This window comes from Meleagris gallopavo, chromosome 5 (assembly GCF_905368555.1).
Source record: "Meleagris gallopavo chromosome 5, MGAL_WU_HG_1.1, whole genome shotgun sequence".
NCBI lineage: Eukaryota > Metazoa > Chordata > Aves > Galliformes > Phasianidae > Meleagris > Meleagris gallopavo.
This window is the reverse complement of record NC_139408.1, coordinates 5,789,148-5,802,536: the sequence shown is the minus strand read 5'-3', so window position 1 is coordinate 5,802,536 and position 13,389 is coordinate 5,789,148. Positions and strand designations below refer to the sequence as shown.

Here is a 13,389-nt window from a genome sequence, read left to right as displayed (position 1 = left end):
GAAATAGAAACCAGAGACAAAAATCAGTCACTCTAAGCATTTGGACTCCCTATGCCTGCCCACTCCAAAGAAAAAGGGTATACCTTCTCGACTGTATAAAGAAAGAACAGATAAATAAGGCAAATAATTCCCGACTAAATTCTCCAAAGGATACACGGGATGGCCTGACAGCCTAACAGCAGCTAATGTTTACATTAGCTGTCTCAAGAAACATCAGCCTAAATCTCTGCAGAAGTCTGAACAGTTCAAATGAATGCAATAGTTTTTCTTCTTGAGTCAACGAAACCTTAAAACCAGCCATTGCTGGAGAAAGTGCCACGCTGAAAAATGGAAAATCTCATGGTATTTCTGCATCACTTCTGGTTGCTTCTCTAGGTTGGATTCCTGCCTCTTCCTTTCAGTGCAAATATTGAGCCATGTTTACCCAAAGGTGAGATCAGGCAGATTCCCAACAAGAACCAAAGCTGGCTCACACTCTTCACAGTAAGTCTTTGTGAATGTGGTGGAAAGATTTGTATTTGCTTGGGTTTGTGCATTTAATTCAGGCTGGAAATCAGATCAGAAAGCAGGAACATACTGAGAAAACTTTGGAAGGTTCTGAGCAGCTTTCTGATTTCTCTGCACAATTTAGCTGCAAAAAAAATTAGAAATAAAAAGCAAATTCACAGCAACACCTATGAATTAGTTTTTACCAGTTCCAGTGGCCCAAATAGGAAATGCACCAACTCTGAAGCGCTTGGGTTCTGAATATGCTTTCTCAGTTTGGCCTGAAAAGATAAAAAGAAAAACTTTAATCCTAACCTGATTTTGGTTAGGATCCTATAACATGAGGGCGCATGATCCCTGATGATCACTGATTCCCCACTCGCCTTCTTGTTTGCCCCCAGTTTTTCTTTGCAGGCTTCTGGATATGTGGATAGCCAAGTCCAAGACCTGCACGTGGGGAGAGCTGTGGATGCATGGCTTTGGCCTTAGCAGGGTTCTGATTAATTCTCGTCCCAAGCACATATGAATATCTGCTTCTAAAAGAAAAGGTTGCATCTTTGTGTCCTGCCTCAGGCTTCTTTACAGTCTCTCTGGTTTCCTTACTGATAACTTTTCAGGAAGGATCTTGTTCACTGAGCAAGTTCAGAGCTGATGAAATTTCCTTCTGACTCATTACCCTCCTGGTCTCACATACTTGTCTAAGTATGGGAACATCTTTGTGCTCCAGCTTGTCATCTCCTTCTTAACACTTCCTGGTACAGCTCTTCGAGAGCAGGAACAGAGTAGGAGCTGGGAATCTGGGGGCAATGAGGGACACCTCATGAGCAGGGGCACAAATGGTTGGTATGGCATAGAGAGAAGGGAGGCACAGGCAGAAAAGCAGGTGGCTCCTTTCAGCTCAAAGTGCTGGCGAAATGGAGCCAGGTGCCCACTGTGTGTGCACCATGGCTCTGGCACATGCACAGGCAGTGGAAGGCACATGCCTTTTCCAATGGTGGACTTTAGGCTTCTAGTTTCAGTGCTTCTAGTTTCAGTTTAACAGCTTGGCTAAAGGAACATACACAAACCTCACGCAATGTTTGTTTTGTGTTTGCTTCTGGCAGAAGAATCTGAAATTCACACCTTTGTCCCTTGATAGTGCTTTCAGTACACATTTCACTGCAAATGCTTACTGCTGCAGTGAATCTGGCTGCCATGTGGCTGCCTGAGATGAAAACATCCACAGTGTCTTACCAAGAGGTTAAAAGCCAGTTTGGTTTTCTGGAAGCAGTCGATGAACTCAGCCTCGCTTGGGGGTCTTGCTCGAAGAGTCAGCATTCCCTCTTCAATGAGAACGTGGAGAGAAAGACAGTTTAATTAGCGTGTCCCTTTCTGGATGGCACTTCTGCTGGCATGCAGAAATCACAGCAATAACAGCCACTGAAAATCTATGGATTTTTCGAGAAGTCAGATCTCTGCACTAAGTCCCTAGAGTCCAGCAGGACTTTCCCAGTGGTGTACTGCAAACTGATTGCAGGACTGCACTGACTTAGCCTTGTGAGCTGAGGCTTCCCAACCTTACCTGTGCCCCCATGTTCCCCACCTGTTCTAGCTGCTGCACTGTACCTGCTGGGCCTTTCTTCTTGTTCTTCTTCCCTTTCTTCCTTTGGTTGAGCTGTTTGAATGCCTCTGCAGCCTTCTGAAGCCTGGCAACAAAGACTTCAATGTCATCCAGAGTGCAGTTCAGGATTTGCTGTGAGAACAGAAATGCAACAAACATAGGTGAGAAAGAGCCCAAACTGTGCACAGATGGGAAACAAGAATCCTAGGTCTTTACCTACTTCATTTCCTGAAAGACTGAAGTGTTCAGGCATAGAATTAGGCTGAGTTCATCCCTTTCCAAACACAAAGCTGTGCCTTGTTTTGCATGCTGCACTTACCAGTGTGATAACTGGCTCCTAGCTAATGGACCTCAAGAGAGGACTGTGCACTGGGGAGAACCCCTCTGAAACCAGCAAAGGAGATGGTAGCTAACCCAGCGATAAAGTTTTGCTTTTGTTCACCCTTCTGAGCAGTAGATACCAGTTTAAAAATGAATGAACTATGCATAAAATATCAGCTCATGGAGGAGCCCCTTGCTTCCTTCCTGTCTTCCCCTTTTCCTTCTGCCTTCTGTTCTTGTTACCAACCGTTTCTTTTTCAATCTTCTGTGCTAAGATGGCTCGGGACTCTTCATGGTCCTGGGAGGCAGAGCCTCGGCGTTCATAGTCTGCAGACAAGGAAGGGGAGAGAAAAAATATTTCTTACCATGGCAGGTTGAAGATGGGCTCCATCAAACACAGTGACCCAGGAGTGGTAACACCTGGCTGTGTTTGTTCATTCCTTCACTCTGAGAGCACCTCAGAAGCTCACAAAAGGCAGGAGGTGATCAAAGATGCCGATTAAATCTGCCATGAGTTGCAGCACCTGTGTCTGTATGCTGCCTGTTTTCAGATGGGAGCACTGGATAAATCATGGAGAGCAGCCAGCTACAGGCAGAGACCTGCGAGCCCCAGCTGCTGGGAGGCTCCCACTTGTTTGCCCTCAGTGCATCTATGCTATGCTAACTTAGGGCCACCGAGGAGCTCACCAATATTGCTGAGCATCCCACATATATAAGTGTTGTCAGAGCAACTCTGAGCCCTTTTTCTAACCCTGAGCTCCCCAAGAAAGAAGAAACAAGACCTGGAAATGAATGCAAGTATTGCCTGCTAGAAAGCAGCCTGTCAGGAATTCTGCATGATTGGTATTCAGGCAAGCCCCTGCAAAAATCAGCATTTTTGTGCCAACTTGCGTGCAGTCTCTCAAATGTTTTTAGCTGATATTTAAAAAGAACAAAATACAGGTGTTGAGAGATGGTCTGGCTCTGAATTATAAATCTTATTTTTGTTATGAACCAAAAATAGGCTCTCCATCCAGGAGGCTGGATCAACTGCTTGGCCTTGGATCCCAACCCAGTTAAATGAGTGTTTACTCTCATCAACTTGAATTTTCTTATTGTATTCTGATTACATACTTTCCTTGAAATTCACCCCAACTGGTACAACAGACTGTTTGCTGGTCATTTTAGTCAACTCCAGATTTTTATTTTTATTTATTTATTTATTCATTCTTCTTCCAGAGAAGGAGCTCATTTCTGTTTCTGGGAGCTTTTTTCTGTGACTGCTTTCTCCAAAGAGGACTACAAGTTTTCTCAAGGCAGCTCAAACTGAAGTCAGGATGACTTCGGAATAAGGTTTTAGAGGGGTGAATTCCAATCTGCCTTTCCACACTCAGCTCTAGAATTAAATGCAAATCACTCAGTTTCTGTGGGTGAAATGTGTGTTCTCTATGAAGCTAGCAAGGGCCAGGAATGTGCCTTTCTGACCAGGTCTGCACATTTTGATTTCACTGATCTGAGCTGTCATCATTCAGTTTGCTGAGGGCCTGTCACCTCTTTGGGTGCTTCACAGCACAGTGTAAAGACACTGGGTGGCAACAGTGGGAGTGAAATGACCCCAGGCTGTTTCAGGAAGGTTGTCTGCCCAGGCTGATGAGTCCCCACCCTCAGGAACAGACTCACTGAGCTCTCCCAGTACCTGGTTCATACTGGGCAGGAGGTGCCACCCGGTTCCTGTTCATGGCTTGGCCTCGCATGTCGTGCTGGATCGGGATGGGGGCTGGCCCTTGTGGTGGTGGGAGGATAGACTGTCTCTGCTTGATCTTCTCTTGGTTTGCCCTGCAAGTCGACAACACAGAACAACCCCGTCAGAGGATGCTGATCCTATTTCCAAGAGAACTCTGTGAATGCTGGAGCAGGGATGCGGTGCTGGGGGTGATGCTAAGTACACTGCGTACCTTGCCCCTTTGTCCTGAGTCTTCCAGTACTTACTTGAGTGTCTGTGGTCGTATTTTCTTCCCATGCTTGTGGTCTGCCAGGGCACTTTCTATGTCTTCGTGAACCATCTCCGCCTCAAAGATAAAATTGGAATGTTTTACTACAGGGCTGTGCTTTGCAAAGCTTGAATTGAAGGCTCCAAGTGAGCAAGGGGAGAAGTGGCAGGCAGAGAGCTGGGACATATCTTGTTCTGTTTACGAGATTGCTTGGCCTTGGGGTGGTCTGCAGCCAGACATCACTGACTGCAACATAGGAGAGCCTTTAGAGGGCAGTGTCAAGGCACCAATATCTGGGCAAACCTTTAGGGTGGCTCACAGTTCCCACTGACTACCATCATTGCCTGCACAATCCACATCTTTGTTTGAACAAGGGAGTACAAAGCCATGCTGCATACTGATATATCCACGCAGGTGGCACTCCTCCTCCCCACCTCACCCGAACCAGTCTGTAAGCCGTTGACAGCCTTGCAGGTTACTTAGTGCAGGTTCCACTGTCTCACATGGCCCAGAAGGGTTTTGGGGGGCCACAGCAGCCCCATTTCCCATCACATCCCAATGGCGAAGAAGGCTCTGCTCACCTCCACCTCATCGCAGTTGAAGAAGTGGATGTCAGGTTTGTGCTGTTCCGAATCCTGGCACACCAGGAGGAGGATGGAGGAATAGCGCATCTGATTGAGCACCGTCTGGCAGTGCTGGACAGTCGGCAGTGGGAAGTCCTCCAGCTCCTCCTGGGAAAGAAGAAGGAATGGGTTGGGCTTGAAGAGAGAGACCTGTCAGAGCTTATGCTCTGGGATTTCCTTGACCCATCAAACATGCTTGTTACCATCTGCAAAGAGCCTGGGGCTATGGAGAACTGGGAGAGGGATGGATGCCAAACATCTCCTCAATCTCAAACAACTTGAGTTCTCTTGCTCACTGTGAACCATGATGTACTCTACCTGCATCAGCCACTTGCCGTGCATTCCAGCAGAGCACTGAGAAGAAAGATGCCTTCTGGATGATAGCAGTGAGCAGCTTGCCCTTCCGCTGACTCTTTGGATGAGATGGTGCAAACACTTTTTAGTTTTTAATTGCTAAAACCAGAGCAGCACCACCCTTCTCCAGCTGTCTGGATGTGGCACAGTTTTCAGGCAGGGGATCCTGCATGTTGTTATAATACCAGTAACAAGTTCTTCCCTCTCTGCTCATGTGTAATATATAGGTCTCGGTGGACCTGCAAGTCTGCATCACTTGCACGGAAAACAGTTACACTGTTTGCTTTGGGCACAGTTCAAGGTACCTTCTATGTGGACTATCTGTGCTCTGGAGCCACAAATAAATCAACCCACACCTGCTTAGCCTTCCAATTAGTCAACCAGCCCCTGCAAAGTCTGAAGTGGATTTTGATAGTGATTCACCCATGTGAATTTCCTTACAAATGGTTTCCCTAAGTAGAATCCCCTATGTTAACCTCTGGCTACCTGTGACTCGCAGTCTAGCAGGCGGATGGATTTGTCATTCACTTGCAGCAGCATCTCCTGTGTCCAAATTTTCTCCTTGGAGTTGAGCAATAGGAGTTTTCGGATGGCATCATCCACTGTCACGATGGACTCACTCTTGTCCATGATGAAGGTGGCCAAGTGCTGAAGTTGAGAGGAAAAGGGGAGAAAACAGGTAAAAAAGCTTCGATGGGTGTATTGTAAGTCACTGATAAAACCATCTCTGGAAGTTTGGACAGTTATTTGTTCTTTGCACAGGCTCAACAGAGTCGCTGTGCAAAGTGTGCATTCTGGTTGTTAGTACCAGACATGACTGCACTTGCATGCTTTCCCAGCCCTGTTCTGTGTCCTGAAGCAATGATCCATTACACTTGGCATTGAATTTATACAGACTTGTGTAATCGAGTGGCATCTGCAGGCTTTTGACTGCTGGCAGGGCTCCATGCGAGGGGAATCTCAGCAGGGTAGGGCAGGAGGGAATAACAGAAAGGAGAAGCATCTGCTCTTTGTTGTCTTTAGTACAGGAGTGAGTTTTGCCTGGCTTTTCTCCCTCTGGCCTCTTGTTTTCACGCCTTCTCCCAGTGATTGGTTATAACCATTTCAGAGATCAGGTAGAAGCTCTTTGTTACAGAGATGATGTATCAGGGCTTGGATGGGCCCAGAGTATCCACGGCACCAGAGCCTTGGGTGGCCCTGTTGAAGCATGGGTGAGAACTATCATTGCAATTGGTTCCATAAAGGATGTGTATGCAAAGGGAAAAAGCTCAGATTGAAAACACTGACAGCCCTAGGAGGATGAAAGAGTTGAGTTTTTAATCAACATTAGGGATGGAGGGAATTTGTGGTTATCAATTCCTTGCTAAGGTGATTGCTGGATAATTCACAAAGACTGGATAGATCAGAGAAGAGGACAAACACTGCAGAACTTAAGTGATGGCCCAGTTCTGTGCTCACAAAGCAAAGGTATAGGGTGAGGCACTATCTAAATAAAACTTCTGGCAGGTATGTGAGCAGCTAAAGCTGAGATTAGCCGTGCCATCAGATATGAAGAACGTGCTTGAGTATGTGTTACTGTAATTGTAAAATGCTGCACGAAAAGCTATTTGCAAAGTCAATATTACCCACACAGAGATGCCAAACCCTCTGCCTTCTGAGCAGTGAGGAGAATTGCTTTATACCTGCTGACAGGCATTCTTATCTGCTCTATTATGCTGGGTTTACAATCTTCATAAATTCCTTAGTTATGTACTGTTAAATAAGTTAATTTTCAGGGAGCCAAAGCTACTTCTCCATCTCAGACTCATTAAAGTATTTTTCCTTTCCCTTTTCTTTAGATAATGCCAGAGTGGGGGGAATAGAGGCTTGTTCTTATCTTTATCTGATTAAACCCCCCTATCCAGAGGGAGAATCTAATGCTAACTTTCCTAAGAATGGGCTTCCACTTTTCAAGTTTGATCAACTTATAGATTACTTAAGGGTATTAAATGCCTCTTCCTGCCTCACTGCCTGCCACTGAAGCCCTGTTTGCTTTGGTCAAAGTTCAAGGCAGAAATCATGAATGAGTGGCACATGGCATAAGGAATGAAGAATTCATGTACGTGTCACTGTTTGAAGTTCCTTCTCTGGGTCCATGAGTGATTCTATTTGGCAGGGCTCAGTGATGGGGATGGTTGGCTGGGCCTTAAACCAGAGAAAAGGGGATCCTTCCCACCATCTGTGAACCTCATGAGCCTCTTTTCTTGCCTTGCCAGCTTTCAGTGCCAAGTGAGCCAGCTGTCCCCAGCCAGGTGGAGCTCCTGCTGGTTGGCAGCCGCACAGGCTGGCTTCCTACCTCATGTAGATGTCTGTGACACTGGAAGCTGAATTTGGCTGAACGCCTGTCATGGATGAAGGGTTTTGAATTACTTGAGAGGACACACTTGTTGAGGGAGAGCTGAAAAATGATAGTTGATGTGCTCTGTGTGGTTAGGGCAGGTGAGTTCCTCTAACCACCATGGTCAGCAGGAAGGGTTTGAAGCACAGAGTGGTAAGAGGGACAACAGCTCCCACTGCTCTCCTTCAAATGTAGAGGAGGATGAGGACAACAGTTTCTCAGTTTCCCCTTTCTTCATGCTGAATTTCCCTTTTTTTACATCTTTTTTTCTCCATTCTTCATTCCCTCATTACTCTATATTTCAATTTGCCAGATCTCGATCATTCATTTTTTTGATAAACGATGGCTCTGCATGGCATTTCCAATTTTAATTTAAAATAGAAGAGAGATCCATTGTTAATTAAACCAAATTCACATCATTTAATGATTGTTTTTTGTCCTCCCTTCCCATCAATCCTTTTGCATTTCATAGCTATAATGGCCAAATGTGTCCAGCTGAATAAGTGCTGGCTTCACAGCAAGACCTGAAGGACAAATGGAAGATTGTCAAGCATCTTTGCTGTCTGCCTCTCCCAGGATGTAGAAAGCAATGCTTGCATATTGTTAAGTAGGTTACCAGCTGCTCTTTGACCTAACAAAGCTCCGGGAAAAGCGAAATATTTCATTACCAGCATCTATCACTTATACAGGCCTTGCAGTCCCATAAAAGTTAATTGCATGCTCACCTGTACATGGTACTGTGAAGTCTCATGCATAATGATATTGGAATTGGAGTATTTTTTCCTTTGTTCTGGAAAAAAAAAAAAAAAAAAAAAAGAGAGAGAGAGAGAATGCCTTTAGTTTAAAGGCTGTTTATCAGTGTATTCAGGTCTGAGAATTACAGTTTTCACACAGGGGTGCTACTGTCCAGGCTTCCTGTTCCAGAGTGCTGAGAATCAAAGACAGCCACTTCTGCCACAAAGTACCAACTTAGTGTGCTGGATACACATTCAAGTTGTATCCCAGAATGGCACTGATAATTCAATTCCTGCACTTTTTAAACCTTGTATAAAAAGCCTTAGACAGCAAATGACCAGGGAAGGTGTCAGAAGAGCAGCTTGCAAAGGCTGCATCCCATCAGCCTGGACATAACAGCCCTTTTAGATGGCCTCTGGAAGAAACCCTCTGCAGCACTGTGACACTGCTAGTTTGCTTTCTTGCATTTCCTGGCAATGAGAAGGGCTGTAGGGATCAAGGCCAGCCAGCCAGAACCTGCCTGGAACAATATTTTTATGAGGCAACAAACCTTTATTGCTTCCCGCATTTCTCACTGGCAAACAGCAGCAAGAAGCAATTGGAAAAAATACTGCTTGCATTTGCAAGAGGCTATGGAATATAATCCTAGAAAAATCGACCTTGTCAGCTTTTAGTCACTGGTTAATGGTATGTGTCCATTCTGTATGTATGCTTTGTGTGCCTGGCAGAGGAGTGATTACCTGGGCTCAGAGTGAACTGAACTGAAAACACCTTCCTCACCAGCAGAGGACATCTTCTAACCTCTCGTTTGCTTAGAAAATGTAACTGTAGCTCTGTGTGTTGTCATGGGTTCTCACGATCTGTTTACACTTTTTTACCCATCCTAAGCTAGAAATAACCTGTGTTAGGTTACCTTTCTGTCCTCTGCAGCAACCGTCACAGCCAGGAGGATCTCACAACGTTTTGATGGAAAAAAAAAAACCCAGAGACTTAGATGAAATATTGGTAGTATTTTTGTCAGCCTCCTGGTTGCTTCCAAACTGTGGAGTCTTTGCTTTAAGATCTACCAAGCCTGTCCTTGGCACCTGGTGTGATTTGGAGCCAGCCCACCTATGTTTGTTCACCCATTTGAGCTGAACAAGCTCACATCTCTCAAGTATTTGAGACTGTTGGTGTCCTGCTCAGAGCTCTCAGCCCATGCCCTGCCATGCTTGGGTCAAGGTCCATGGCTCCATTGCTTTGGGTTCCACCTCTTTAGCCTTTTCCTTGGACTCCTTGGTGTCTCTGATAAATGTTTACGCCTGCTTGGCTTCCATTGATGCAGGAGGTGCCTCTCCAGCCAGCAGGTGTCTCTCCAGAACAAGCACTGCCCCGAAGGGTTGCTTTCCTTGAGATTTGGGATTTTTACCTTTGCTAGGCTAGGGGAGCTTTTAGATCAAGCCCCTCTTTGTGCTTCTCCCTAGACACAGGGCTCTGTAGCAAAGCTGCCTGCAGATGTAGGAGCATCCTAAACATACAAACTGAGGCTCAGAGAGATGAAAACAAAAAGGGATGTTGGTGATTTCAGTCGAAGCCTGGCAAGGGTTGATAGATACAGCTTTCTAATGCATTTTATTTTTAAGCCTATGAGACATCTCATCAGCGTGGCAGGACACCTGTGTACTTTGCACCTTGCACCTGTATGCCTGTCACTGAAAACACAACAGTGTGCTTTGCTTCCACAGCTAATTCCTGGTAGCACCAAAGTGGCTGCTGTGGACAGGTAGGAACTATTTTCTGCTGGGCATGTTGGGGTATTGGCTGAGGCTCTGCCTTGCACACCAGGAGGACCTTTGGACACCTTGCACAGCTCCCAGCTCAGCCACAAGCTCCTGGAATGACCCTGAATATAGGAATTAATCTTCCAGCATGGCCACTTCCCCCCTTTGGCTTACACTGAGGGGTCAATGGCATTTTCAGTTTGCTGGGTGTTTTAATTGCAGCCTGCCCTACTTCAGATGTGGGGCAAGATCTGGGATAGGGCACACAGCAACGCATGTCTGTGGGGAGTTGTCTCTGATGTGAGGCACTTTTTTTTTCTCTGAGTAACCTCAATTTCCTCACAGAGCACTTCTCATGTAAATAGATGACACTAATGGAAATGAGAACACTGCGTCTTATGTGAGATGGAGACAGATCTCAATTTTGAGGCATCCCGACCTCTCCTTTTTGAAAAGAGTGGAAAAGGCTTTAGTGGTCAGACTGGAAACAAGACAGACAGTTCTTTACAGCGGGGTTGGCAGATGGCTCCAGCTCTGAAAGGACAGGTGTTGAGCAGCGTCAAGGGCTGGCAGATGGAGATGGAGTTCCATAAGAACCCTCTCAGCCTTTTCCAGGAGAGGTGCAAAACACTGCAATCTCCTTTCATTTTAATGCAGGAAGAAGCAAGGATTCAGGCTGTAAATTGCAAAATAGGCAATTGTAGGCCACCTCAACCTGAGAGGTTGTATGAAAGAACACTGGCACATTTCCTCCTGGTTCATCTGACACCACTCATGCTGGAAATGCTTTGCATTTCTACAGCACCTTGCAATGGAGAAGGCCCAGGAGAGGTGAGATGTCACCCAATCCATACTGAGTCTTCAGCAGGCAGGAAATTTGCATAATCCTCAACGATGAATAAGAGTGACAGAAATTTAAAGATGGTTTTCAGACGGCAGCCACTGTCAGAACTTATGGTGGAGGACTGCTGGATGCAGCACGGGCTGGATTGCAAAGAGCAGGATTGCTCCAGGACTGTGGCACGAGTACAGCAAACATCTGAAGGTGATAAAAGCTGGCGTGAGCCCCAGTGACCATTGCTGTACATTTTCTCTCCTACCTGCCAGGAGAGTCAAAGAGATGGGGAAACAATAGAGCTTTGTCCCTTGCTTTTTTGGTGTCAGGCAAGAAAAATCTCTTATAGCATGAAGATCATCATCCTTTCCTAAGCAGCTAGCTTTACTGTTGCCTCATACCTACAGGTGTGGGAGAAGCTGCAAAGCTATTCTCTAAAGAATGTTATCTGTCACCAATATCTTGCAGGCACACAGCACTACAGAAATGGTGTTTCCACCGGCACCAGAGGGCAGATGAGGAAATGGGAAATGCTAAGACCACTGCAGAGTGGATTTTACCCACTCAAAATGGGCTGAAAACTGGGTGCTCGACTGAACATCCAGTGACAACAGGCCAAAATACTGTTTGGAAGAGAGATCATCCTGCTTGGCTTTATGATAATGAGTGAAAGGATAGAACTGAGAAAAAAAAGTAGGATCAATACACATTCTGGAAGAACGATGTTATGGGAAGCCAAAGCACACTCTACGTGCCAGGTTCCCTCCCCATTTCCATGCAACGCCCTTTTCCCCACAAAGCTGGGCCACACTTCCCTCGATAGGGTGCTTTGTGCACACAGTAGATCAGTGGGATAAATAAACACAAACCATTCCTGCTGGTTTGTGGGAATTTGAGCACTCCTTTCCCCCGACTGACGGTGCTATGCTGGTCTGCACAAGGGTGCTGTGCGTCAGTTACATCAGAATCCAAAGGCTCAGGCCCAAAATGCTGTCTTTTTCCATCCATTACATTCTCATTGCTGCTATATACAAAAATGCACCCGTGCTCTTGGTGCACACCAGAGCCAAAGCCACTTGTGGTGCCAACAGGTGCCTCTGTGACAAATTTCTGTCACAGCAGGGCTGGGGAGGCTCCAACCTCTTCCTCCATGTACATCCTTCTCTGCTTAATTAGGGAGTTGTATCACACTGGATCCTCCCTCAACCTCCTCGTATCTCCTTGTATTTGCTTTCTGCTGTTGCTGGGCAGAAGGCTCCATAGAAAATGTGGGGGATGAACAACTCATCAATGAAACAGTCAGGAGGGAACCAAAGCATAACAACCCCAGGTTTGGGAGATGGGCTGGCAAGGCAAGAAAGAGCATGGCTGTTGCTGAGCATTTGGTCTCTACAGGAGCTGTCAGCACAGGACAGCAGGGACCACGAGCCAAGAAATGCAGTTATCCTGCAAGGATTTAGAAGGGAGCCAAGAGTCGTGACTGCCACTTTGCTTCGGAGCTCTGGTGAAGGACACATGTGAAGCAGAGGATCCCTGGCCTCTGTATCCATTGTAGCAGCTTAAGGAAAGTCCTGGTTGTTGCCTTCTGGAGTTTGCCAGTTTTTTATATTACCTATCTATTATCTAGCAGTGCACACGCTTTTTATAGTAACCTGCCCATGTAGCATGAGCTGGTCCTTCTGCCAAACCAACAGGTCAAGACACAGCCCTTTGGAGGAGAAATGAAACAGCAAATGCCTTGGAATGCTAATGGCAGTTATGCAGATTTGCCAGGCCTGCATTATAAAGCAGCCTTACGAAACAGCATCCCTTCCCGGAATCCCAGCAGGAGGCCAGATCTGATCTGGCAGCACCATCATGCATCTGCACTGTGCAGTTCTGCCCATCCCACAGGTTCCTGCTTAGCTATAAGAGGGAGATAGGTCTGCACAGACACAGAAGCATGTGGCAGTGCAAGGCTTCCTGCTAAGTGGGGAAAGCATGTCCTTTTGGGACGTGAAACTCATGAGTTGAATGAAAAGGCTCTCATTGATACTGGGGACAGCCAGGGGTATGAATGGACCTGGGCAGCACTGACAGCGTGCTGACAGCCAGCTGCTCTCAGGAGGCTGAATTCCTCCTCAACACGCCTAATAATTGCCACAAGCTGAAGCCCAATTGCTCACATTCCTCATTTAGTAGCTGAAGACACACTGCACTCCAGAAGAACAAATAAAAGCCTGACACAGCTTGAGGGTTGTGCAAGGCCTGCACGCACTAAGTAACACTGCCTGCTTGTGCCTGGCATGCCCAAGGGCTGCTCAGCAGAAGGTATTTGGGCTACTGAGA

At 46.3% G+C, this 13,389-nt stretch overlaps 1 protein-coding gene and 1 long non-coding RNA gene across 3 annotated transcripts in view; one reads left to right on the top strand and one right to left on the bottom strand.

Annotated features, from left to right (window-relative positions):
- The window catches only part of EPS8L2 (EPS8 signaling adaptor L2), a 42,054-nt gene that overhangs the window by 10,149 nt on the left and 18,516 nt on the right, over nucleotides 1–13,389 (bottom strand). Inside the window, exons 4-12 of one of the 2 annotated variants that reach the window (XM_010710829.4) lie at nucleotides 8,457–8,521; nucleotides 5,841–6,002; nucleotides 4,959–5,108; nucleotides 4,376–4,455; nucleotides 4,083–4,222; nucleotides 2,655–2,734; nucleotides 2,092–2,218; nucleotides 1,720–1,808; nucleotides 693–767 (exon numbers count right to left, since the gene is read on the bottom strand). In XM_010710829.4, the coding sequence (XP_010709131.1) occupies nucleotides 693–767; nucleotides 1,720–1,808; nucleotides 2,092–2,218; nucleotides 2,655–2,734; nucleotides 4,083–4,222; nucleotides 4,376–4,455; nucleotides 4,959–5,108; nucleotides 5,841–6,002; nucleotides 8,457–8,521 (968 nt within the window). The remainder of the gene's footprint in view (nucleotides 1–692; nucleotides 768–1,719; nucleotides 1,809–2,091; nucleotides 2,219–2,654; nucleotides 2,735–4,082; nucleotides 4,223–4,375; nucleotides 4,456–4,958; nucleotides 5,109–5,840; nucleotides 6,003–8,456; nucleotides 8,522–13,389) is intronic. The other variant, XM_031553415.2, reaches the window with a different exon arrangement.
- LOC116216645 (uncharacterized) overlaps nucleotides 1–13,389 on the top strand; it is a 29,863-nt gene that overhangs the window by 3,604 nt on the left and 12,870 nt on the right. The window lies entirely within an intron of this gene.